Raw genomic sequence first — 26,662 nt, 5'->3', positions numbered from 1 at the left:
CGGGGCCAGAAGTTCAAATGGCGGGAAAATGTAATGCTACCGTATCCAAAGCTTTCCTCTACAATTCTGAACCTTCAACTTTGGCTGTGTCCTAGTATTTTTTGTCCATATAGTGTATGTAATGTTTGCCTTGAACGCAATTATTAGATTTTCAAGTACGGATAATTACGATGATTCGCTCATGATTTTTCGTTCTTACAGTGACGATAACAATTTGACAATATTGTAAAAAATACGCAGCAGGCAAACGTAGGAGTGTATGTTCTGAGGCTAATAGTGGTAACTGGTGTTATTCTGACCGTTTGCATTACTACATCTGCGATTTCATCGTGGACAGCAAGTTAGAACAAAGAGCAAACATGAAAATCTGCATGAAAGAGGCTGCAACGAGTCGTTTGAAGTGTTTTGAGTGGCACACGTGCTTCAAGAGCGAAGAACATCACTGGAAGACGATGAGAGATCAGGAAGACCTTTAACAAGCTCAACCCCCGAAAATGTCAAAATCTTTAGACAACTTGTGCATGATGATCGCCGGAGAACAATCAACAATCGTTTTTGACACCATTGCGGAGAGCCAGCGTGAATTGCCACCCAAAGGCATGCTTTTGAGAAGTGAGAGGAAACTGGAGAACCCTTAAGGAAAACCATATGAACACAGATCAAACATGTGATACGCCACACAGACAGCTCAAGCTGTGAGTCACCATATTGGCCTACTTATTAAGTATTGATCCTTGAGTTTCTTGTGTAAGAGTGTACAGTGTTTTGCTATTTACCACAGAATGTTAGCTACAGAAAGATTTATTACTAATCTAAGCAACTATTGTGAAAAAAGTTCATGAGGTTTATGTAGTATGATGCCTGATCTCAGTGAAGTAACACAAGAAGCAGAAATGCTAACACACACACCAACTGAGACTGTTCATGTCTACAGAGAAGTGCAGCATGGCTAAAAATAAACAGTTGTGAGAATGGGGTTGGTGTGTGTGTGTGTGTGTGTGTGTGTGTGTGTGTGTGTGTGTGTGTGTGTGTGTGTGTGTGTGTGAGAGAGAGAGAGAGAGAGAGAGAGAGAGAGAGAGAGGGAGAGGGAGAGAAAGAGAAAGAAAGTCGAAACATGTATGTAATGTGGGAAATGTGTATACATTGCAATGAGTTTTTAGTTTATAAGATACTCATGAAGTACTGAGCACATTAACACCTGGCAACTCAGAGAGAGAGAGAGAGAGAGAGAGAGAGAGAGAGAGAGAGAGAGAGAGAGAGAGAGAGAGAGTGTGTGTGTGTGTGTGTGTGTGTGTGTGTGTGTGTGTGTGTGTGTGTGTGTGTGTGTGTGTGTGTGTGTGTCTATGCATGTAAGAGAGAAAGAGACAAAAAAAAAAAAGGAACTCAGGTAACACTTCTTCCTTTTTTTTTTTTTTTTTTTTTTTACAAAGCACAAGTGTCAGATGAAGTCATGTGAAGCACATTGACATTTTTCACAAATTAACTTCTTCCAGAAGGTTTTCATAACCAGACATGAATTCAATTAAATAAAATCTTTAATATTATTAATAATAACAAGCGATAAAGTAATTCACTATAATACTTTGGTTTCAAGAAATATTGTACAATAAAATACACCCCATGTATGAAAAGTACATGTACAGCATGTACTTATTTTATCTTAATGATAAATAATCTTTTTATTCAGGCAGAATAAACACATGGCACATAAGAGAAAAAATATGTAACCTATATGTGTATATATAAATAATATGTATGCATATATACACAACAATGAATAAACACAAAAAGTATTTTGTTTTTGACCCTGCACACATCAGGTCCACTATATAACACTATCAGGTGGCATTTGCATGTGTTCCTTTACAAGAAATGTATGATTTATGAAATTATGCTACCATAAAAGGCTTCGCTAGTATGTAGGCTAGCTTGTAACTAGCTAGTAAGTAGGCTAGCTTGCTAGCTAGATTAGATGATCATTTGTAGTAACAACAAGAAGAGAAACACTCGGGTGCTTGGAGCAAATATTTATGTAGGACGTGGGATATAAATTGTGATTTACACCAGGGGTTCTCAAATTGGGGTCTAATGTCTAATAAAAACAATAATAATAGTAATATAAATTAATATATTATAATATTATTAAACTAATTACATAATCAGTATATTTTGATGGAAGTTAATGGGTATTAGCAACTGCTTAATCATTCACATTCTTTAATATTTCTTCTTTTTTGCAAGATAGAACCTCATACAGGTTTGGAAGAACAGGAGGTTGAATAAATGATGACAAAATGTTGAGTGAACTATCCATTTAATGCTTATTTTAATCTTGGTCATTGTTATATCTGGTTTTAATCGAACTATCCCTCATTCTGTTGTTAATTTTATTTAAAATGTGTAAAATCTGTTGCATTCGAATGTAGTTTGTATAAAATAATCCTCAGTTTGGAAATATGTACATGGTATTAACATGATGCAAATTGAAATGTGTTTCTGTTTATTGTGTAAAAAATGTATTGTGGTTGAAAAATTGTACAATGCAGAAAGTTCCAATTAGTTCCAGCTAAGAAAACAGTTTGTAGTAAGCATATGCTGAAACACTTTTTGAATTCTGAGGAGACCTTTGGAAAATTTTCTACACAAAAAAGGTTTGAGAACCTCAACCTTACACAACATGGACAAGTTGTTGTTTTTAGATTCATTGCGATGCTGGAATACAGGCAATGAAATACTTTTTTTATTTACATTTATTTATTTAATCTTTCCACTAGTAGCTTTTTACCTATGTTGTAGCTTGAGTGGCTCTGAATAAATCTTTACTATAAACCAGAATGCACTTATTTTTTTGTTGTTGTTCAATAAAAATTACACACATTTTTGACTCAAAAATGAGTATCTATTTTTTCTAGCCAGGAGCTAGTTACATTTCATAGAGAGCTGCCTTTCAAAAATTTACTATGTCTCAAAAATTGTGTGGGAAATTATTGTATAAATATTTAATAACTTATATTTAATTCAAATCCCCCCACAAAAAAGCACTGTTTTAACATCAACACATATCAAACACTGTTCCTTTACTGTCAAGTGATAGTTTCTCATATGTACTGTGACTTTTTTCTTTCAAGAATTAGCTGGCGACTAAAAGGTCAAACATTCATGTCAACATTTCGAACATGGAAATATTTGCTTATTCAGAATTCAGCTTGATTCCCAAAATGTATTAATCAATAATGTTATTATATTGTATGTCCTCAAATGGCATTGTTTACTCAAAAATGTCTCAAACTCATGTGTGTATTAGAAGTCTAAAAACCGAAGTGTGCAATCTCTGTATTCAATCTTCTGAAATCAGTTCAGCTTTGTGATTTGAATAAAATCTATAGCATTACATCTATTTACATCATGTTTTTTCAGGAATTAGTTGTTTAATACTAAAAAAGTGATGGAATATCAAAGGGCTAAGCTGGTGTTAAGTCCTAGAGTCAATAGATTGTGTGTTGTAAAGAAAAAGAGTAAACACAACATACACTGCACACTTCCTACATGGACCATCTCACTGAGGAGGCTTCATTTCCCACAAGGAAAGCACACTTTTCAGGAGACCAATGAAAGTGCATTCATAATACTTAGATCTCAAACCTGCAGTCTCAAGGCCTTTAGATGACCTCTTTTTCAAGGAGTTTCCAAGGCAATTTTAAAGAGATAAGAGGCCTGGGTTTGTTGCTACAAACTTCTGTTTTAGTTCCATAGAAACATAAACAGAAAAGGACTGCTTCTCGTCATTTCCTGTTCGAGGTAATCCCAGCGATGAGAGTAATGAATACACATTTCTGTCCACACAGATCGCTGTGTTCTTCACATCTCACTCCATATCCTATTGGTGCTCTGCTATGGTCAGTCCTCTGATGCTTTATGGTTGATGACTTTCTTCTTTCGGACTGAAACCAGGTCGTAAAATGGATCCTTCGTGATGCTCGCCCTGTTTGTTATGAATAAAAAAAAATATAGAAACATATCAGCTTTATCTAACTGTTCTTTTAAAAAAGCTGTTCACTTTGCTACTAAAGCCAACAATATAGCTGGTTACCAAAACTATTAGCAATTACAATATTTTCCTCGCATGTGCTCAACTTCTATAAGGATGAACAAATTTATCAATATTATCAACTAAAATGAGAGCTAGCTAGCATTTAACTTTCCAAAATACTTCGTAAAAACCTAGATTTACCTCAGATGTGCAAGTAAATTATTAAATGTATACATGCAACTAAAATGACACTAATCACACCAAACATTCTGAAACCTCAGCCGTGTCGCAACCCAAGGAAACTTCTTCACAGGGAAAGTTTTAATTTTAAGTCCCCTTTGTGGTTTTTGAGTCAATACCATGAACAGGGGTCATATCTTTGGCTTTGTAGCGCAGTATTCGCTGAGTGACTTTGTATAAGGTTTTGATACATAATCAAATAAAACTTGTGTATTGACAGATAACTCAAATATTTGAACCTACATTTATCTACAAATAAACAGTGTACATTTATGAGTTTCTGTTATTCAAGTTCTTCTGTTCTTTACATATCTAGCTAACCACCAAGGCTAGCAATGCATAGAAGCTAGATAACAGCATCAGGATTATCAATATTTTCCTCAGATTTCATCTAACATAAATTACAAAAACTAAAATTAATTATATCAAATGTTTGTATTTTGACAGGATAAATAGGTTTCTATTCTTCAGCAAAGTCTTTTAATGCTTTACACTGAATATCACCTAGCTAATCACCAAGACTAGCAAGTACATGGCTGCTAGCTAACAATGTCAGGAATATCATTATTTATTTCCTCATATTTTTGGGAAATAAAATCGGGAAAATCAAATAGAATTATATGAAATGTTCATATTTAAGCAGAATATTTTTTCTATTATTCAGCAAAGTTGTTCTAAAATGTTTTACATTGAGAATAAGATCACCAAGGCTAACAATACATGGCAGCTAGCTAACAGCATGAGGAATATCAATATTTTCCCCTGTTATATCTTCTTGTTATATTACTAAAGAAAATGGTAAATGCAAGAAAATATTTTAATGTGAAAGTTTCTATTATTTTAGCAAAGTTGCCAAATGTTTTAGCTTAACTAACATTGAGAATAAGCAAGCTAATAACCAAGCATGGTAGCTAGCTAAAAGCATAATAGATATTTTCCTCAGATTTGCTGGATAATTATTCAGGAATTTACAATAAAATTGTGTTTACAAAGAAACATTTATGTTTATATGTAGATTGAATAATTGGGTGTCTAATCATCAATGTGGCTGTTCTGTGTTTTATTATACATCGAGGGTAAGATAGCCCATCACTAACAGCTACTGTGCAAATGCATGACAGTCTGTCAACAGCATCTGGAATAACAGTATTTATTTTAGATTTGTTGGTAAATTATATGTAACATGCAACCAAAATTCTCCTTAGCAGACCACCAACAAATCTAAACACTGTCACACAAATCGTCCAATACTAAGCAACAACCAATGTTGCTAGCTAGCATTAACATTGCCAGCCAAAAGCAGGCATTGAACATCAGTTTAGCTGGCACATGACTGATGGTAATGCCTCGTTGATGCTTGTTTACACATTAACAAAGTGTGTTGCCTGCGGTAACTAAAATAAAGTGCTAAACTAGCATTCTTTACAACTGTGGTGAGCAGAAAAGCAACTCAGCATGTTAAACACACCAAATCATGAGTCTATAAAGGTTAGGCCATGACTTTTCTAACCTTTCAACCGTTCTGTATATCTAATCAATAGCACATTAGAGTTACTATATTTTTATAGTATATTTTGGCATCAGCTAGCTAATAACCATTTTTGCTAGCTAGCATGTGCATTGGCTTCTAAAAGTATAACGGGTTTTTGATATTTTTCTCAGACGTGATGCTAAATCGTTATATGTAGTTTAACCTACATATAACTAAAAGTACGCAATAATCAGCAAGAAATCATGTTCAGAAATATATAAAACAAGCAATAAATACTAGAAAAGAGCCATTTAAATCCTTAAAAATGCATTGAAAATAACTTGGTAGACTACAAATCGTAGTGGAAGAAGGCTAAATTGTAGTAGAGTGTGACCTGATAGCCTCGATCCAGTCGTCTCTCTCCTCCGCTGTTGAAGCGCAGATCATGTAGCTCTGGTGTTTCCCCTCCACCACCCTACCGTCTGTCTCTGTCTTGCAAGCTTTGATCTTTTGTCCTTTATTTGTTGGGTTATACAGCTCCAGACAGTACTGCAAAAACGCACATATGCATATACATGATTCGACGAATTCTGTTTTTTCTATTTAATAATGTGTTTATCCAGACAGCCAATCAGCAGCAAAATTAATATAATCATACAAAAGACAGTCTATATTTTTAAGTAACATTCATGTCAGACATCAGAGTGGAGGAAAAAGCATGGTCCTTGTGACCATGGCTTACTGTTGGTACCAAAAGGGCTGAATTGAGTAAGCTGCTGATCCTTGGGACTTTCACACACCACAGACTCTAGCGTTTTCACAGACGGGTATATATATAAAAAATAAAAATAAAAAAAACACAAAGTGCCACTCATTGAGTAGCAGTTCTGCAGGCACATGACTGGAGGTAATGCCTTTTAAATGCTTGTCTATGCATTAACAGAGTGCCTCTATTAACTCAAATAACCTCTCTTTACAACCGTGACAAGCACAAAACCATTTCAGAAGGGACATCGCACCAAACCGTGAGGCTACAACAGCAGAAAAACATAACAGAAATCAAAAGCTATTGTAGGCACAGTTTAAATCAAATCTAGGGCTCGAAAAATGCAATATTCTTTCAAGGTACCAATAAACATCCAGTTTAAGATAACATGCAGACTGCAAAATAAACCATTTTATGCACGTTGTCATAGCTTCACCTCGGGATGTCCCTCACTCAGAGGTGGACAGTAACCAAGTTACTGTACTTGAGTATCGTTTTTGTGTATTTGCTGCTTGATGGTATGTACTTCGCATGAACATACAATTTAGCATCAGTTCAACAGCAAGCATGATATTTTGAGAGTAATAACTCATGGAACAAACTCCAACATGCTACAACATCTGTGGCCTTTTTTACACAATTTGTTTTGAAGTAGTTGAAAAGAAGGTTTTGGGCTTGTGATAATTTTAATAGATATCAATTAGTGTTTGACTGGTGATATGGCTAATAAGATATTATAGCCATAATAAATCATAGTACTTTGGATACTTAAGTACATTTGAAGACAAACACTTTTGTACTTTTACTCACGAGAAATTCTAGTTTAAAGGACTGTGGTGAGACCTGCGATGTTGTATGGTTTAGAGACAGTGGCGTTGTCTACAAGACAGGAGGTGGAGCTGGAGGTAGCAGAGCTGAAGATGTTGAGATTTTCATTGGGAGTGACGAGGATTGACAAGATTCGAAATTTATTAAAGGGACAGCGCATGTGGGACGTTTTGGAGACAAGGTGAGGGAGGCGAGATTGAGATGTTTTGGTGCAGAGGAGGAACATGGGGTATATCGGTAGGAGAATGCTGAGGATGGAGCCGCCAGGAAGGAGGAAAAGAGAAAGGCCAAAGAGGAGGTTTATGGATGTGTTCAAGAAAGACATGCAGGTAGTTGGTTTAAAAGAGGCCAGGGGGGTATGGAGACGGATGATCTGCTGTGGTGACCCCTAATAGGAGCAGCCGAAAGAAGAAGAAGAAGACTCAAGTGAATGTTCAAAGGGAGCACTTTTACTGGAGTATGTTTCCACCAAGTGTATCTTTACTTTACCTCAAGTACATGGCTTGTGTACTTCATCCACCACTGAGAGTTTAAATATTTTTTAATAACATGATATTTATCTTATGCTTTATTCTATACCTTTCCTAAAAGGTCGTATGGCTTTACAGAAATCAGAGTGAAACTGTTATGTGAAATGCATTAAATGAATAGTTGCAAAGGTTTTTTCTGTGAAGCAATCACAGTAGACTTGCCATGTAAAAGTCTGGCACATACTTCACAGATCTCGAAACATCGAAAGTACTTTCCCGTACCCACACACCGATATACACACAAGCACATAAAAAAACACATTTATGCAATATCTAAAGTTCCTGCGCAAAGCAGAAGCATAAATAGCCTAAACCTGAGGTTTTTACTCCTCGAAGTGCAAGTGATTAGTGATTGATCAATCATCAGTTAATCGGAAATTGTTGTTAGTACACCAAGGCATGAGAGCAAAATGCTTTAAAGTTTTTGCGAGCTCACCGGTTTGCGGGTGTAGTTCACTTCTCTGACACAGAGGTTCTCTAAAGGAATGATCCCCCTCGGTTCCTTGTCCTACAAGACAAACATTTGATACGTTTTCAGGATTTTATGATTAGGATAATATTGAAGATGATGATAATGATGATGATACCAGACAAGGCTATCAATAAAAATTTACTCACCGTGGTGTATTCGAAGTAGTAAAGGCAGCTGTCAGTCAAGATAAACCATCTTCTCTTCCATGTCTTCACTCGTCCACCTGTAGGCCAATCACAGCCAGATATTAGATTAGATTAGTTTAGATTAGATTAGCTTCCTCTTTATTGTCATTGTGCAAGGTACAGCCAATGAAATGCAGTTAGCATCTAACCCGAAGTGCATAAATTACCTATTTACAATAAATATATGTAGAATAAATTAAAAAAAATATACAGTATGTATAGTGCAGTATGTAATATATGCTATATATATAAACTTAAGAAAAATACTCAATAATGGCGTTATTTGATATGACCTTAAGTTAAATGGAGTTACTGTTACTACTTAGATTATTAAGGGTCATGACATAATACCTGAAATGTATTATTCCGCTTATTCTACAGAATTGCATGACCAATCAGACAAGAAAAATAAACAGCTCTGCCTTTCTTACATAGAGGATGTAAAAGCCATATAATCACCCAGTTTCAGAAGCCAACCTTCTCGGTCAGGGTTAAAGAAAGTGTGCGTCAGATCGTTCCCATCATCTTCTGGGATTTTGAACGGCTCATTCCGTATGCTCTCATACAGTTTCTGTGGGCAGGGGTGACAATAAAGAGGAACACATGAGAGCGTGGAGAAGCTTTCTGACGCCAACGTTTCACATTAAAAGCAAGACCTTTTTTAAAAAGAGTGGAAATAAGAAAAATGGCTAGCTTTTAATATATAAGAAATTAGTCTAGTACTATAAATATATTGTCATTACGTGTGGCATGTGGCAGACAGGTGTAAGAAAACCCAGATATAACATATGAAACTTTGCACAGACAGTAATTTGAGTTCAAGAGCTCGGATCTTTTGTCATCCGTCACCCTTTTTACTTCCGCATCGAATCGTTTTCATTTCCTTATTTCTGTTAGGTGTACTATAAGCTGAATGTGGCCTGTTAGGTTCAAGGGTGTTCAAGAGTGCGTGATCTCTGACCGTCAGAAGTTCGTTGGGAAGATCTTCTCCGTTGTTGATGCCTCTGTTCATACTGATGAAGCGCTCCAGCGTGGTCTTGTCCTTCACGTTGGGGTTGTGCAGGCTGGTGTTCAGCATAATGATGGCAAATGAGAGGATGTAACAGGTGTCTGGAAATAGATTACATACATTTTTCAAGTTAATAGCTTTTTTTTGGTAGCTTTATCACTCATTTAGTTCAATTGACAACTCGACATGAATGAATAGATTAAGAATTTATAAATGAATCTTTATCATTTTATCTATAATAGGCAAGTCAAAGGTAACAAGGGTGAAAAAAACTCGCTGAGATGGTATGAGGAAGAAACCTTGAGAGGAACTAAACTTAAAAGGGAACCCACCCACATCTGGGTGACACTGAGAATTCATTCATTAGAGTTCCATCATTGACATTATCAATTGTTCACTAGTATTAATAACAAATTAATGAATTCAAACTAATGCCCTTTTTGCTTACCAGTGGACTGGAAGACGTCTACATTACAATCGCAGTAGCGAGTAGCGAAGGCCTCCATCATACGGTCGATCTTTTGCGCCTCACCAGGAAGGCGGAAACTCCACAAGAATTGTCTGAGAGACAGAAGATTTTTCAACATGTTTTGTAATTATTTATTAAGTTTTAGACAATTGATCAGCATATGTCAAATAAGAGGAATTAATAACTTTCAGATTGGAAAATTATCAGTTTTTTTGCTTTCCATCAGCCACATCACACCTGACATCAAACACGTTCTGTCATCTTTTATTTCTTTTACCACAACAATTTGCCATTTGCTATCCATATTTCTAATTATAAAATGTATTTAAACAACATGTTCAGTTTATCATTATTATTTTATTAGATTTGTTCCTAACCTTAGTGCTTGGACAAGGTTGAGGTCTGCAAACTCATGAAGTTCCACAAAAGCTTTCAGGATCCGTAGGTGCATCTCCTCTCTGTGAAGATTAAAGAGCTTGTATTACTTCTGTGTGCATGTGTGCAAATTCCAGACACAACGTTTTTGAAAACTTCTAAAATCTTCACACAATAGAAAACTTTTTTACATTATGAATATTATACCCTTTATTTTTACATATAGATTACACGACATTCTTCTCTTCGCATGTCCCAGGTTGTTCGGAACCTGGGGTCAGACTTGATACAGTGCCCCTGAAGCACAAAGGGGTTAAGGGCCTTGCTCAAGGGCCCAAGAGTGGCAGCATGTCGATTCTGTGGCTTGAATCCTCCACCATTCCCCCTACACTACACTACACTACACTAATATGTAACATGCCTGATCTGTTCTTAGAGCTAGTATGATAATGAAGCTTGCAAATTATATGATTTGGATTGAACAAAGTGACACTTTGGGAACAAATATTGCTTGAAACAATGACATATGTCATATGAAGCAAGTATATGAAGATATGTACAAGTTGATCACAAAGATGCGAATGAAATACATATAGCAGCTAACGACAGCCAGACAAGAGAAGTTCTGCAGCTGTAGGTGTACATGTATATATACAGAATATGTAAGAAAATAGAAATCTTTCTAAATATAATTTCACAATTTATGGTAGAGTTCATCATAGACATCAGCGAACTATCTGTGTCTTTCTAGGGATTGCTGTAATTAATAAACGTCTTTACCTTTCACCCAAGAAGTCTCCTATAGCAGTCTTATTGAGACCTTCCTCTTTATAGAGGAACTCAGCAACGCTCTGGGGATTCCACTCCAGCAGGTTATTTTCCACTAGGTAATTGATCCCCTGGAATAATAGAGGCATAAACCAGTTGGACATTGACCTGTTTTTCACACAACAAACATGGTGTTGTACAACCAAAATGAAGATGTTGTGACATATGTGCAATGTGTCTTTGGCGTATTCGGGCTCTTCCGCTGTCTGTAACCACATTTTCTTGCTTTACCTTACTTCCAGAGGTCAGAGTTAAAATAGTAAACGGATGAATAAACAGGTATTACTGTTGAGGCACTTTGGTGTTCTCTGAATTCCCAAATAATTCCTTAAAATACAAGTAAAACTATCAATCAAGTAATCAAGAGTCTGCAGATGTGAAGTCTGTGTTGCATTCAGTGTTGGCAAACCTTAGAGTTGAATTCCAACACCCGTCCCTTAGAGTCAAGTCTAAAGTCCTAAGGCATTAAGTCTGAAATTAGTCCAAAATCTCAAACCATAGAGTCAGTGTTAAGACCAGAGTCTGGATTTGTAAATTCAGTTCAGAGTGCTAAACTATAAAGTCCAGGCCAAGTTGAACCAAACTGAGTCAAGTCTCATGCTAGAGTTTTTTTTATATTGATAAAATCTTAAGCCATAAACACTGAGTTCAAAGTTTCAAACCATTGAGCTTGGTTTCAATTGATAGTTCTGGTTCAACTTTAGGTGCTACCACTTCCAATCTAAATCAAGTCAAGTATTTTGGACTGTAGATATACAGTCAAGTGCAAATTCCCAATAGTAGAATCTGAGGCAAATGCAAATTACCAGGCAGTATAATCTTAGACCAGTTTTAAGGCTCAAGTAATAAACAATGAGTCCACATTTATTCCAGAGTCCCAGTCAGTCTGGAAGGTCTTGTATCCCCATCAATTCAATAATATCAATACTCTATTGTTTATTATCATCACATTCAACATTATAAAGGAAACTGGATGTCCATACTACAATATTCTTTTTTTTATTCTTGTATTATTAGCTATACATACTTAAAGCTTATTTAACCTCCTCTTAGTTTCGATTGTTCTCTGTATTTTGTGATTTTTTTTTTAAAGACACTAAATTGTCTTTGGCTTTAGCAATTTATCAATATGCCACGAATACATAACAACACAGACAATCACACAGACGATGGTGTCACTTGATTTGGCACCACACTGGCATTGTATAAAAAATACCATGAAGCTCAGGAACTCGATATAAACAACTCCATGTACATTTAAAAGTAGATAATGATGAATGGTATACAAAAAGTGAAGACCGAGGCTTAAATGCGAACAAATTCCTGTCAGATTATTGAATTCTAGCACAAAATGGTTCAGCTTGTTTTTGCTTGCCAGAATAAGCATTGCTGTGAAAGTCCTTCTTCTAAAAACCGCACTTGTTCAAAATGAAAGCCACAGCACCAGTTCCAGAATCTAGCATCAGACCATAAGATGTGGCTCTTTCATTTTCTGTCTTACAGATAGTCCAGTTTTTTATTTTTTAACTCAAAGCCAGCGTTTTTAAATGGCTATTTTTTTCAGACATGGGGGCAGAAGGTTCACTCATGCATTGCTGTCACAAAGGTTACTTCTAAAACTAATTTGAGTGGAAGGAAAGTGGTTCAAAGCCGTTGACCTTTTTGGTTGAAGCGTGAACAAGGCAGCAAGTTGAGATCATCATCAAGCTGGCATCTAGTGAGACCTCAAAACTAAACATTTCTCTGGTTTCTCATGCTGACTGAGTTGAGGTAACATTTCCTTTTATCTGTACTAAGATCAGTGAAGCGTTCATATATTCAATTATACCTGCTAAAGGTCAACAGTAGGTGGTGATAGCAATAAAAAAAAAGTACCTTTTTTGGATCCATGTTGAATTTCTTCTTGCCCCTAGAAATCTGCTTCCCTCTCTCAAGTACTTTGCTGTAATAAAATAAAACAAAAGATGATTTATTTTCTTTTTAAAACAAATGCCATGTCAGAAGAAAAGGCTGGATGTTCACCCACTTCTCTTCAGAAGACTCAAAGTCCTGAATTTCGGCCATTACGTTCTCGATCTCCCATTTTAGTTTCTAAAAAAAAGAGAAAAAAAAAGGTTCAGCAGTGTTTGACTCACCGTCTCACACACACTCACACACATACACTATGGAAACAGCACTGTTGCTAACATTTGTTTAGACAGAGCAAATGATGACTAAAAACAGAAAAGGTTTTGCTCATTTTTGTAAAATAATCAATCAATTAATTAATTGAAACCATTTTCTTTTTTGTTTTTTTTGTTTTTTTTAAAAGATACAGCCAGACTTTAATTCATTTATTTGGTCATGTGCTGTGTGTTTTTTAAAGGTTAAGTTTATAGTTTATATTTACAATAATATTTTTTATATATAAAGATAATATGAATTAAATATTCGTATTTCTATCTGTGGTCAGACTTTAACCCAAAGTGGGCGTGACCTTAAAGTTCTCTGACGGTTCTTCAGCCTCAGCTGCATCACTCCAGTTCATAACTGCTCTAGACATGTACATGTGACGATTTTCATTCATTTTTATTATTTGAAAATTAAACTTAAAACTTGCAGTTCTACAGTTAATGGAGATGTTCTGTACTCCAGCATGAACAGTTCATGTTTTGACAAAATAAACTTGTTTCCTGGTGATACATTTGCACTCTTTGACCTCAAAGTATACATTTATAAAATGTATTTATTCACAATCGCACTGTCCAGCGTCACCCAGACAAAGAGAGCTTCCCTTTTAAGTTCCGGTTCCTCACAAGGTTTCCTCATCATATCATCATATCATCACTGTCGCCTCAGGAGCACTCAATAGCCATACATTCGTTCATTTGCACTGTATATTCTTATAAACCTTCTATTCAAATTGAACGGACCTGAGTTGCACTTTTAATTTTATAAAAAGAAAAAAGAATTTACAAACTGTAGACACGCACATAATTTCATCCAGATATCGTATTAACCTTTCTGCCTTTTTTTTTTATTAGATTTTTCTCATTTAATATTTTTTTTAGCCACAACATATTAAAAATCTAAATGGAACATACATTATATGGACAAAAGTATTGTTACACCTGACTTTCCCAGTTATAAATAGTTTTTCTGTTATGACAAAGTTGGAGACATACAGTTCTATAGAATAAATCCTGTCCAATAAAATACAGGCAGTATAAGATTAATATTGATTTTTTTTTAATTAAAGAAATATTTAAAATGAAAAAAAAGAATAAAGATCAATAGAACCCCCCCCCCCCTCCCAAAATAAACTTTTTTTTAAATAATTCCAGCTTTAAACCACTTAGGATTAATTTTCGAGGCTCGATGTTCACTATTTAAAAAGTAGTTTCTGTTATCACATTATAGCAGCTACACTATATAGACATAAATATTGGGACAACTGATTTTTTCCAGCCATATTTTGTTCTTCCGCAAACCATTACCACAAAGTTAGAAGCCCACAATTGTACAAAATGCATTTGAATGCACTAGCATTACGTTTCTCATTCACTTGAACTTGGAGACACAAAACTGTTCCAGCACTGTACATAAAGCATACTTCATGAATATATGCTTTGCGTGGTTTAGAGTGGAAAATCTTTAATATCCGGCTATATAGCTCTGACCTCGAACCTACTGAGACAACTTTTAGGATGCATTGAACCTCTGACTGCACCCTCACCTTACCTACAACAGTACCTGACTTTACTAACACCCTTATGGATGAATGAGCACAATTCTCCACAAGCACACTACAAAATCTATTGGAACATCTTCCCAGAAGAGTGGAGAATATTAAAACAGCAAAACAGGAGGTAATATGGAATGAGATGTTCAAAAAGCACATATGAATCTTATACTCAGGTGTCTACAAACCATACAGCATAGCATGTGATTTTTTAAATGTACCTGGATGTCAGCCAGGAGGTCCTGCTTGTGCATCTTGAGGTTTTCAATCTCGAGCCGTTCCTCCGGTAAGAAATCAGGAGACACTGGGATGCACAGAAACACAGAAACACAGTATATTACCATATTTAGACAGTAGAATACTTTGGTGACTCTTTTGAAGAAATCACAATGTCCCCCATCCTGAAGTCTTACCCATGAAAAATCTGAAAAAAAAATCAAAAAGTTACAACTGACTGTTATAAAGTACTTCCACCGGAAATTGATTCTAAAAATAAATGCTAAATAACCGTAGCTTAATAAAACAAACAAAAACTCTCACTGAGAATTTCCCCATATGAACACATGCATGCTTTATGAAAATTATACACCTTAAATGTCTGATACTGTATTGCTATAACAAGTATATAACCATGTAGTTATCTATGGAGAACGGTACAAGAGGTAGTTCTCGAAATCCTTGGCATCATCACCCACAGAAACTTAACCACTAACCACTGAGAGCATACATTCACCAGGGTTTTAGCATATGTAGGCAAAAATATGTTCTGGAATATTTTCTCTCATGTTTTGGAAAATCGGATAAAAAGAATGAACGAAATCACATACATTTATTGAACAGTCAAAGAATCTGTATGTAACACATACAATTACATATTTTGTCTCTTCCTCTATTCATGTTTTGATGTTTGCATGTGGTCATGCGTTGGGTGTATGTGTGTAACGGGTGGAGCTGACAAGTGTTAGCAACACTTCTCAAAAAAAACAACAAAAAAAAAAAATTCTCACTTTCAGGAAACTCAAGTCTCTTGCAGTGGTGTTTCCTATTGGCACAATATCAGCACTTTTATGAGCAAAAAATGTGACTGTTGGGCAAAAAAATATGCTTAACCATTAACGTGGTTGAGCAGAATGGTGGAGACTAGCTACCGCCCTGTTTTGGTACTTGGTACTGCAAAAGTCGTCATTCTAACTCACTAGATTTTTCTGAAGAAAGCCTTCATTGGCAAACCTTGGTAAAAAATTCAAAAAAACAACCTATAGTTTGACACTCCTGATGTTAATGAACAAATAGTACACAGCATATTCAGTTAGCCACATAGCAATGCCTGCTTGTGGCTGGCTAGTATTTTCTGCCATGTTCTCTCTTTTAAATATAGCCAGTAATGTTCTCTAAGATAAATATAGAAAACAGAAGACAACTAAGAAATTGGACCAAAACGACAACAATACATCTAAATGCATTCTCATTTCATTACTCTTCAACATGGTCATGATGCATCTGTACTATTGGTAGGCCAGAGAATCTAGCAACTGCAATGTATGAACAGGAAACTGTGGTGGTTATGTTCGGTCTAAATGCTGTCAAGGTGTCTTGAGGGGGCGGGGCAGGGGGGCGGCGGAGGCGAAACCAAGAGGCGAGTGTGAAAAAATAGTGAAGAATTACAGTTTGTAAAACTTAAATAAAAACATGGGTATTGCTTCAGCATTGTGTCAATAGGATATGGGACAAAAAAACGGGCTTACTGTAATGTGAGTGACCACTATACAGTGGCAGGGGATCGACATTAGATTGTTTGAGAAGAGACTCTGAATGTAAAAGACCCTACTGAGATTCTGCACGGTTTGTTTTCTTCTTGATCGGCAGATAAAGTCTTGCTTGATGAGTTTTATCAGATGGTGATGTTCTAGGTTAGATGCTATCAACTGGTGAATCCAGCAAACTGGATTACAGTGGATTACTGTAGAGTCCTGCAACATTCTTCAGTTGAATGTTAGTCAGGAAATGTATCAAAAATGATCAAAACATGGATCGATGTGCCTTCTGTATTCTTGTTGGGGTTGTGGTATGTTGCAACCAGACACATGGAAAACCAATGGTACAGGAATTCTGTATTTGGAAGTTCAAAATGTAACAATTGAAAGCAACAATTTTTGGTTGAATACCTTTGCCTTAAATCGGAATTAAAATATAATATTGTTATTAGGCTGGTTCCTTTCCTTCTGTATATTGATATGTATTTTTCTGGATATTCTAGAAAAGATTCAATCACTACTGTACTACTTTTAAGACTTAATATAAAAAACAAATACTGTGGCACCTTCTATATAAAAGCTGCCTACAAAAGGTACAAAAAATATGTGCTTGATGGCACCATTGCCAGCAAGGAATAGAAGAGTTGTACCTGTTTTTTTTCTCAGAGTGGGATGGACCATTTCCAAATTCACACAATACTTTGATAATAGCCAGGTTTAGCAAATTTAATAGAATTAGCACTTTTTGATTTGGAAATTGTCTTGTTTAGGTATCCAGACATTTGTTGGACATTGGCTTAAAGCATTTTCAAGAACAATCTGACAGGATCTTTATCCAAAGCAACTTGTGATCTTCTTTTTTTTGATCCATACTCAGAGGCTAACTGGGCTCACTCATAAATCCATTGGTTTTGGAGTCCAGTGGTTTCTTTGCAAATATGGGATTTGAGCTTGGAAAGAAATTCAAGCTCTGAGGCAGCACACTTAAAAAAAAAAACAAATGGTTCTGTATTTTACTAAACCCTTATCTGTCTTTATCACAGCAACAATCCTGGTGGACCTGGAGCTTATCCCAGGAAGACTAGGTATGATATACAGGTAGGAATACACTTTTGACTACACACACACACACACACACATTGAACTCTACTTTACACCTACAGGCAATTTAGAGTTAACAGTTTAACAAGCTGAAAGCCAGCAAACCCAAAGGAAACTAACGTGTTTTTTAACATGTAATTTTTTTAATTAGTTGTTACCTACTGTACCCCCAACTTCAACAAACCGAATACTTTGTTAAAAGTAGCACAATGTCCTGATTCTCTGGCGAAACATATCAAGATTCGTAGATTTGTAAAAGTCAGAGTGCAAAGGTTTAAATACACTTATGACAAATCAAAATATATTTTAAAAAAGTTCAATAAAACGTCATTTACAATTTTCAGATATAAGTGGAAGTTATTAATTATCTATCTATCCACCTTCTATTCAATACAAAGAGAAAATATTTATATATATTCTCTGGTAACTCGTAAGCTCCAATAACCTTTGCCGTTATTTAAGCTCCAAAATTTTTTGCATATATAGAATATATTATATTATCATTTCGTTTGACCTTCTATTACAATTTTAGACAAATTGAGGACAATTAAGAACAAACTATTGCACTTTATCGTACATACTTGTTACGTATTATGTTAAGGATTATACATACAGATTACATTTCATCACTTAACCATCTACAATCTACACAAATTTGCCAGGTATTTAGATCATTAGGTATGTTATTAAATAATAAACAGGAAGTTCACGCCCATGCATTTCGATTGCTCTTGGATGTGCATTACACAATTCTGTTCCTTCTCTAAGTTGAGAATAATAATACACGTAATCAACTGTTTAAAGGGAATTCTTCATGTACTGAATGAGGTGGTCCATGTGTCCACCGTGTCTGGCCTTTAAATGCAATAGTGTGATCGTTTAAAAAAATAAGTCACGATCAATGAAAATCTGTAATTAATAGAAACAAGCTACTTTTTCCACTGATTGAAATCATAATGGTGGGCAACATACATTTTCCTGTTTTAGATTTACAAACTTTTACTCACCCAGTTGACATGTGTCCATTTTCAATCCACTGATCTGAAATAAACAATATACAATGTATAAATTCAGTCCAAGCACTCCGATTTCAGATCCTCTAGTTTGTCAGAGATACAGTGAGACAATGCATGCGTCAGTCATCTCTAAAGCTTAGAAGCTGAGAATATCTGCCGCAAACGCCTGTCTCTTAGTTCCTCTATAAAAGCTGGTGGACACAGGTTGCCAGATCAAAACTTTTCAAGGTTGGTTTACATTAGAAAGTCCACCCATGCCACCGGCATGACACATAATTACATAATCCAGAGTAGATTATATCTAGCTTTCAATCAAAATGATGGGGGAAAAAAAGAAATTGAAAACTGGTTATCTGGCAACCATAACAATTAGTAACTGCATTTTACCAAAGGATGACGTTATTGTTTTCTTAGTGAAGACATCAGTCACTTGTAGCTGAATAAGTGATGTGTATTATATTCTTTTATGAGCTTCATCAATAACAGCATGATGTACACAAAATAGAAACAGTTACAAGGCATTTTTGTATAAATAAAAATAGAATAAACTTGTTTTAAAAAAGATATATATTTTTGCTGGTCTTAGGCTTTGTTTGTCATGGTAGGTTGCATTTGATGTCAGGAGAGAAGCTGATAAGGGGATGGATGTGGTGTATAGCTGCTATAACATAAGCGATGAATTGTTTACGCATTTACAATATGTAGTATAAGAGGAATATGACACTTGACATATCCTGATGATGAGGAGGAGGAGGAAGAGGAGGAGGACAAAATGTGGTTATAGAAAGTAGAAAGTTGACTTGTAGAATGAGGTATTCACAAGACCACTTCAAATTCTGAACTTTAATAAGTTTTTCCATCTACTGGTGGTTACACACACATACACTATATTGCCAAAAATTTGTGGACACCTGGTCATAAGTATGGTATGTGCTTTTTGAGCATCGCATTTCACATTTAGTCCCAATGATGTTCCACTAGATTGTGGAGTGTGCTTGTGGCGATTTGTGTTCATTCAGACACGATGGTTTTTAGTAAAGTCAGGTCAATCATGTAGGTGAGGAGGCCTTGGGTTCAGTCAGCCTTCACATTCATTCCAAAGGTGTTCAGTAGGGCTTTAAAAATCTTCCACTCTAACCCATGTCAACCATATCTTTAAGAAGTTTGCTTTCTACACAGGGGCATTATCATGCCGGAACAGGTTTAGGGTCAAGTTAATGGTACTGCATCCAATCATATATGGCCGTGTGCCCCCCAAGTTTGCGGTAACAGTTTTGGGAAGAACAACATATGGCTAGAAAAGACAGGTGTCCCAATACTTTTGTTCATATAGTGTATATACGACGGCATTTTAGTGGGAGAATAAAATCCCAGCAGTACGAGAATAAAGTCAAAATATTTTGTTCTGCACCGCAGGAAGATATTCCACTCTTGGCCAGTAGATGTAGCTGTAGTGCAGTCTTCAAACCCCTGCAGATACAGCAATCAGTATTCGTGCAAGATGTTGAAATCATGCAGAATTCACATCTAAACAGGAGCACCTGCTCCATTACCCACGTGGAAAAGTATCTTAAAAAAGATCCTGTTTTGTCATCTTTAAACAACCTCAAGCGATTTTCCTCAAGTGTATAAAAGGGCCCTCTTCTTCCCACAATCCTCCTGCAATGCTATTTTAGGACGGCTTCTAAAAAGCACAGAAAGCCTTAGTTCGAGAACTAAATCGAGAGCAAATACTTCAGTCACAGAGTTTTAAAGCCGTACATAGAGCTTATGCATCTGTATATAGAGTTTAAATCCGCCTGATATCAAGGTCTCAATTAGCTTATTGTAAACAATCCCTAGTAGGGTGAGATGCGTGAAAAGCAATAACTGTGTTTCGCTCTCGAGAATTAAAAGAGTAAAGCGAAATCACAGGTCTCATGGTTTTAGATTATTGCATTCAAGATTTCTTGTGTTGCAGGAAATCGACATTATTCTCTGCTGGGTTCATTCCGTGTTTCTTCAGAGTAAAAAAAAGCTTTATTTTTGTCTGTCCTTTTTTTGTCCTTCTAAGGAAAAAGTGATGATGTGGTGCTGAGATGTCAAAGAAAGAAAGAAAAGTAAAACATGAGCCTGAGTGCTAAGGCAGACTGCATGAATCTACAGTCAGGACTAAAACAAAATTAGCCCCAGAGTCTGTGTACATTTTGTTCATAGTTTGTGTGTGTGTGTGTTTTAAAATTATAAAAAAAAAAGCTAATCCTGAAAAAAAAAAAGAAAAATATTTTTTCTCAAAATGTAAAATGTTTAAAATAACTTTCATTTATAGTTTATTTTATAAATCGATTTGCTGTAGTGTGGGACACTTGAACAACCTGGATGTAAAATAACCAGTGGTGGACCAAGTACACAAACCATGTACTGGAGTTAAAGTAAAGGTACCATCAAGTCAGAGTTTAACAGTTAAGGTGAATGGTGTGTATTTATCCCTGATGAGCAGCCGTGGCGACTGTGGCAAGGAAGAACTCCCTTAGATGTTATGAGAAAGAAACCTTGAGAGGAACCAGACTCAAAAGGGGAACCCATCCTCATTTGGGTGACACCAAGAGTGTGATTATAGTCTTTAAACAATACAGAACACTGGGGATATAAAATATACCGTAAATCTCTTTAAAGGTAAAATATTACTCCAGTCAAAGTAAAAGTGCTCCCTTTAACCTTTTACTTGAGCAAAGGTATTCATTATCTTAAGAACATAAGGAGGTTTATTTTCATTATTTATTCCTCTCAAAATGTTCTGCTTGCTGTTGAACTGATTCAAAACAGAGTGTGAGCTCGACCCTGATTGGTGGCTTTCTACGCATGTGACCAGTGAAGTTTTTATCCGCTCTTAAATAAAAAGAAACGACTGATTTCACAAAATGTACTTAAGTAAAAAGTAATGTAGTGAAGTTAAAGTCTCCCCAAATGAATACAGATACAGATATAGAATATAGAATACAGATATGTGAATAAGCTACTTAAATACAGTAACAACTTACATTCACTTTGTTACTGTCCACCACTGAAAATCAATCATAATCCGTCAGAAACCTACTGGCTTCATTTCAAGACGTTCATATGGATCACCATGTGCTTTTCCAAAGCAATAAGAGATGAGAAATAGGAGTCAAACACGTGCTTATTCTACATTGTTATGTCATTCACAAAATCTTCCAACACACACTGAGGAACAATACTCTTAAGACTTAAGACTGCATTTATTGTAAATTTTGTGCACTTTATGGCATTGATCATATTTGAACAGCAATAATAAAAAGCTATATCTCCTTTTTTTGCTTTTCATATTCAATCAATAAAGGAATTAATGCATCGTAATGCATATTTTGTTCTTCAAATGCAACTCAAAAAATGTACATGAAAACCCCCAGCCTCGCTCCTTCAACTCAAACCTCTGTAATTACTTCATATGTCCATTGGTGTCGCTGTTGCACCTCAAAAAAATCCAAACAAATCGAAGATGATTGTTAACAGCAAATAGTAACCATGCAAATGTCCTGCTAGCCCAACGATACCAGCCCCTCGTGATCAGTCTCTTTATGTCAGTTTTATAGCAAAAGATGTGAGCGATTTTAGTAATGATCATTAAGGCCAATTCCTTTTATTTATTCTGTTCATCATTTATGCATGTCTAGTGCCCCCTTAGAGTGTCACCATATATATGGGGGTGGGGATAAATGGCAGGTGAAATTGGGCTGGAGTTTCTCAGAGACCTATTAAAAGCAAAGGAAGGGATAATCAAGTGAGATACATGCCATTACATTATGTTGCTCATTTTGGGGGCCTGTAAGGAAAAAAGTAGTAGCTGGTAATAAAGAAGTAGTTATCCTTTAAAAAAAAAAACACCTTCAAGTGGAAACTTGTCCATAGAAAAAAGTTAAATGAAGTCCAACCATATCAACCAGCCATCTTCATGAAGTCCTCATGATCAGCTCCATATAGTAACATTTTCATTTAAATGAATTTCAATTTAATTGAATTCATTGATTTGATGCAAGTTTATTATTAGAAGCCAGTTTTACATTTATCTGGTCACCTTACAGCATTTGAACTGCTCTGTTAGGTGCACTAGTGTTTGTATTGCACCTTTTGCCAAAACTGTAACTACAAATACTAATTGAAACCCATTGGGGCTTGAATCACTCTGCCCCATAATCTTCCTCATCTAATAATCAAGGCTTAAAGTGTAAAAACATTATAATAGAAGGAAAATCCTGCAAAATATTATTATTATTATTATTATTATTATTATTATTATTATTATTATTATTATCATCATTATTTATTTATTGAGTTAGTTAGTTAGTTAGTTAGTTAGTTAGTTAGTTGGTTAGTTAGTTAGTTAGTTACATGGCTGATGCCTGTTTATTTTAAAACCTTAAGAATTAGATTAATAATAATAATAATAATACTTATAATAAATAGGCACTGGTTAGAAGGTGTTCCAGGCTTTTCCACATCTAATCTCGTGTGAAATGCTGTTCAATGCAATCATATACGATTTATGAGTTGAAAAAGTTCCAGGAACTATCAGAGTCTCAGTTCTCGTTTCTTTCTTTCTCAAATTACGATCAAGCAGCCACATTTGCAATCAATTCCCTCCAGGCAACCTCGGCACGCTCAAACCGTTTCAGCAAGCCATTTGTGGTCGCAAACAATGCAGCCCAGATCACACGTTCCGTCTGCAAGCTTTTTTTCTTCTTCTTGTAATAGTTTGGTATGGTTGCCACGGTAATGGCTTGAAATGGTGGAGCACTCGTAAATGAAAGGTGACTTTTCGAGGGTTCGGCGAACGTGTAAATATCTGAGAATGACATGTGAGATGTCTTGCTTGGTGTGGAGAAGAAGACCCTGCGGCACAAATTGGAGGAGTGCTGGAGAGCCACCGTTAGTCTGATTGCATTTTCGATCTTTCTGCTCTCACAAACCTATCTGGTGAGAAATAAAGGCAGGCATGCTACTACAGGTTTGCTATCTGAAGGCAAAAGATGAAAGAATTGCAGATTTTAATTGTGTACTTGTCTAACATGGTCCATGTGATGCATCTGTCTTGTTTTTTAGGTTTAAGGTTCTTTGTAAAGGAAAAAGGTTTTTTTAGACTAATGGATTTTTACTCTCAATCATCTCAATTGTTAATTGACTATAATTTCCTATAAAGCAGTTCACTAAACTGGACTGATTCAATTGGAATTAATGTTACTAACTAACATTAAATAAAAATGATATTCTATTTGAAAAACTTGCCAAGAGATTTTAATTCTTTCATTTATGAAGTGAATGGGAAGAGTTCTTTATAGTACCCGAAAAAGGTTACGAGGTGGTATTAAAAAACTCTCGAGACTAATTTTGTTACATGCCAACAGATGGCAGCACAAGGCTGCACTCACAGTCACAGGGAGCACAGAACTTCATAAGCCAGTGCTCCAAAAGACATTGTCCTATGTACAGCTGTGCAACCGGTGCTATTCTGGCCAATTGAGCTACCATATCTGCTCCTCACACACCAGAAACAACATGATCTTACTTCCCCACTAAGGTCATTTATCAGATGGTAATATAAATAAAATAAGTATACTCTTAAATATAAAGATGCCAGAAAGAATCGAACGGGGATTTTGCAGCGATGCCATGGAAGAACCAATTTTTGGTTCCAGAAATATAGTTCCAGTAAATGGGTCTTAAAAGATCAAGGTAATATACAAGGTGGTATCAAAAAGTTTCAAGACTAGCTCTATGTACAAAAAAAGTACTGTATTTATCCACGATTACACACTATCACCTTCAAAATAGTCACATCGCACAGCAAAACAGCGCTCCCAGCATTCCTTCCATTTCTGGAATATGTCCTGGAAGTCTCCAAAGCAGTACTCTATTTGTTTGAAACATAGGACCCAGGGGGCATAAAGCACTGAAAAATGCTAGTCATATATCTTACTGTGAACTTAATTTTGGATATTGGCCTGTACTTAGATGCCACTTAATGCTGAAGTATACATACATAGCATTTCCAACCGTCTCCCAATGAAGAATGGCACAGTATTTCCAATCTTTCTCAGTGCTACAATCTGTGTGGCCTATTTGCTGTACAGCATGGCCGAAATGAATGCTAGAGGAGGAAAGGCACATAACAAGCATGAAGGCACAACATCGGGTTTCACTGGACTTCAACAGTTTGCTAATCAGAGATACTTCAGATGTTATAAAAAAAAAAAAATATGTGTGACCAGCCACTTTGATAAGATCAGAGGTGGAAAGCGTAATAAAATATTGTACTTAGGTAAAAGTACTGTTACTTTTATAAAATTTGACTTAAGTACAAGTAAAGTTTCCAGTCTAAAAATCTTTTAAAAAAAAAATTAAAAAGTAGCTTATTTAAAATGGACAAGTAAAAAGTTACTTTTTTTTAACAGTGTGTGGGGGGGGGTGTTGGGGGGTTCTAGTGTAGTTTAAAAAGGAAAAAGGGATATAAATCTTAAAGTAGTTTTTTTAATCGAAGGAACACCTTCGCATATAACAGTTTTTTAAGGTATTTTTAAATGTAGTTAAGTACAATACTTCAAACTGAACCTACTTAAGTAAAAGTCAAATTACAGATTTTAAAAATGATTTTAAAAAGTAGAAGTACTACTAAGAAAACAACACGATTACAGTAACACAAGCAAATGTACTTCGTTACTTTCCACCTCTGAATAAGATCACCTGTATACTTGTAGACCTTAGAAGACAGTAAGCCATTTTTCATAGGAAACTCAAATACGCACAACTGCGGTGAACAAAATAAAGCAACTCATAACACGATATTTTGAGAAAGATGGGCTCTATAACAGGAAACCCAAGGACAAACAGCTGGGTGAAATGACCTGTGGCTTACACACATACATTTACATTATGTTCAACACATTTAATTACAATCAAACAGATTGTTTGGCTGCCAAGAGATGATATACTGATATAATTTGTGCCAGCACACCAAGGTCAGACTTCAAGAACAACAAGAACTGGAGTTTGCCTTTACAGATTATAGTGATATTTACACATTCAGAACATAAAGGATCAGGACATGGAGACAGATTGGACTGATATCAGACACGTTTATTGTTTTGCATTCCCATCTGTTGCTACTCAACCCAATCAGTGGGAAGTATTATATTTATGCTCAATTGCTTCAAAGAAAAAGCAATCTGCACCAATGGGCATGCATGTGATTGAGAGAGAGAGAGAGAGAGAGAGAGAGAGAGAGAGAGAGAGAGAGAGAGAGAGAGAAAGAGAGAGAGAGAGAGAGTCTGGAGAATTTGATGGAGATGGAAAAAATCCAGCCGGAAATTGACTTAGCAAAGAGCGAGAAGATAAGTGCAACCGAATTCAGTGGCTGTTTTCCAAATTGACATCTTCAGCAAATGTCACTTCTCTATAGGGGGCTCAATCCGAGGGACTCGATCACTGCAATAATGGATATTAGGAGCACATTGAGGACTAGCTCACTTTACATTAGGGTAAAAGACAGACACAAACTATTTGCCTCTTGGTCACTTGTGTACTTCAGGCGAGCAGCATTCTAAAATTGAGACAGATGGTTCTTCCAGGCTTGAAGGATGGTCACCGATGCATTAATAAAATAATGATTTCACATAAAAAAAATTCCACATCCGAGGAATGGCTTTTGGCCCCAAATTTTTCATTAGGACCACTTCTCGCCAGACTTCTCCAGATGTCCCCAGGTTCCACTGTTGATTTCACTGCTGGACTTCTTCTGATGTCAACAGAAAGTAAGCATGATGTGTCTTTCATCTGCTGCAAACCTGTTACTTTGTGTTTTTTCAACCTTAGT

At 35.9% G+C, this 26,662-nt stretch overlaps 1 protein-coding gene across 1 annotated transcript; it reads right to left on the bottom strand.

The window, feature by feature from the left end:
• Positions 1-1,676: 1,676 nt before the first annotated feature.
• On the bottom strand, positions 1,677-18,966 carry cyth4b (cytohesin 4b). Its single transcript, XM_083523357.1, has 13 exons — positions 18,787-18,966; positions 15,146-15,228; positions 13,230-13,294; positions 13,079-13,145; positions 11,156-11,274; positions 10,378-10,458; positions 9,980-10,092; positions 9,484-9,632; positions 8,982-9,093; positions 8,484-8,560; positions 8,302-8,373; positions 6,136-6,290; positions 1,677-3,982 (listed from the first exon to the last, which is right to left on the bottom strand). Exons 1-13 carry the CDS (start codon positions 18,803-18,805, stop codon positions 3,898-3,900), a joined length of 1,197 nt encoding a protein of 398 aa, XP_083379483.1. The 5' UTR covers positions 18,806-18,966; the 3' UTR covers positions 1,677-3,897.
• Between the last annotated feature and the right edge of the window lie 7,696 nt (positions 18,967-26,662).

This window comes from Silurus aristotelis (assembly GCF_946808225.1).
Source record: "Silurus aristotelis genome assembly, chromosome: 2".
NCBI classification, from domain to species: domain Eukaryota; kingdom Metazoa; phylum Chordata; class Actinopteri; order Siluriformes; family Siluridae; genus Silurus; species Silurus aristotelis.
Note: the sequence above shows the minus strand (reverse complement) of the source record. Positions and strands in the feature narration are given on the sequence as shown.

Coding starts and splice junctions, on each gene's coding strand:
- cyth4b (XM_083523357.1), bottom strand. Junction 13,146..13,229: donor TTTGAGTCTTCTGAAGAGAA/GTGGGTGAACAT, acceptor ATTTTATTACAG/CAAAGTACTTGAGAGAGGGA. Junction 10,093..10,377: donor AACCTTGTCCAAGCACTAAG/GTTAGGAACAAA, acceptor TCTGTCTCTCAG/ACAATTCTTGTGGAGTTTCC.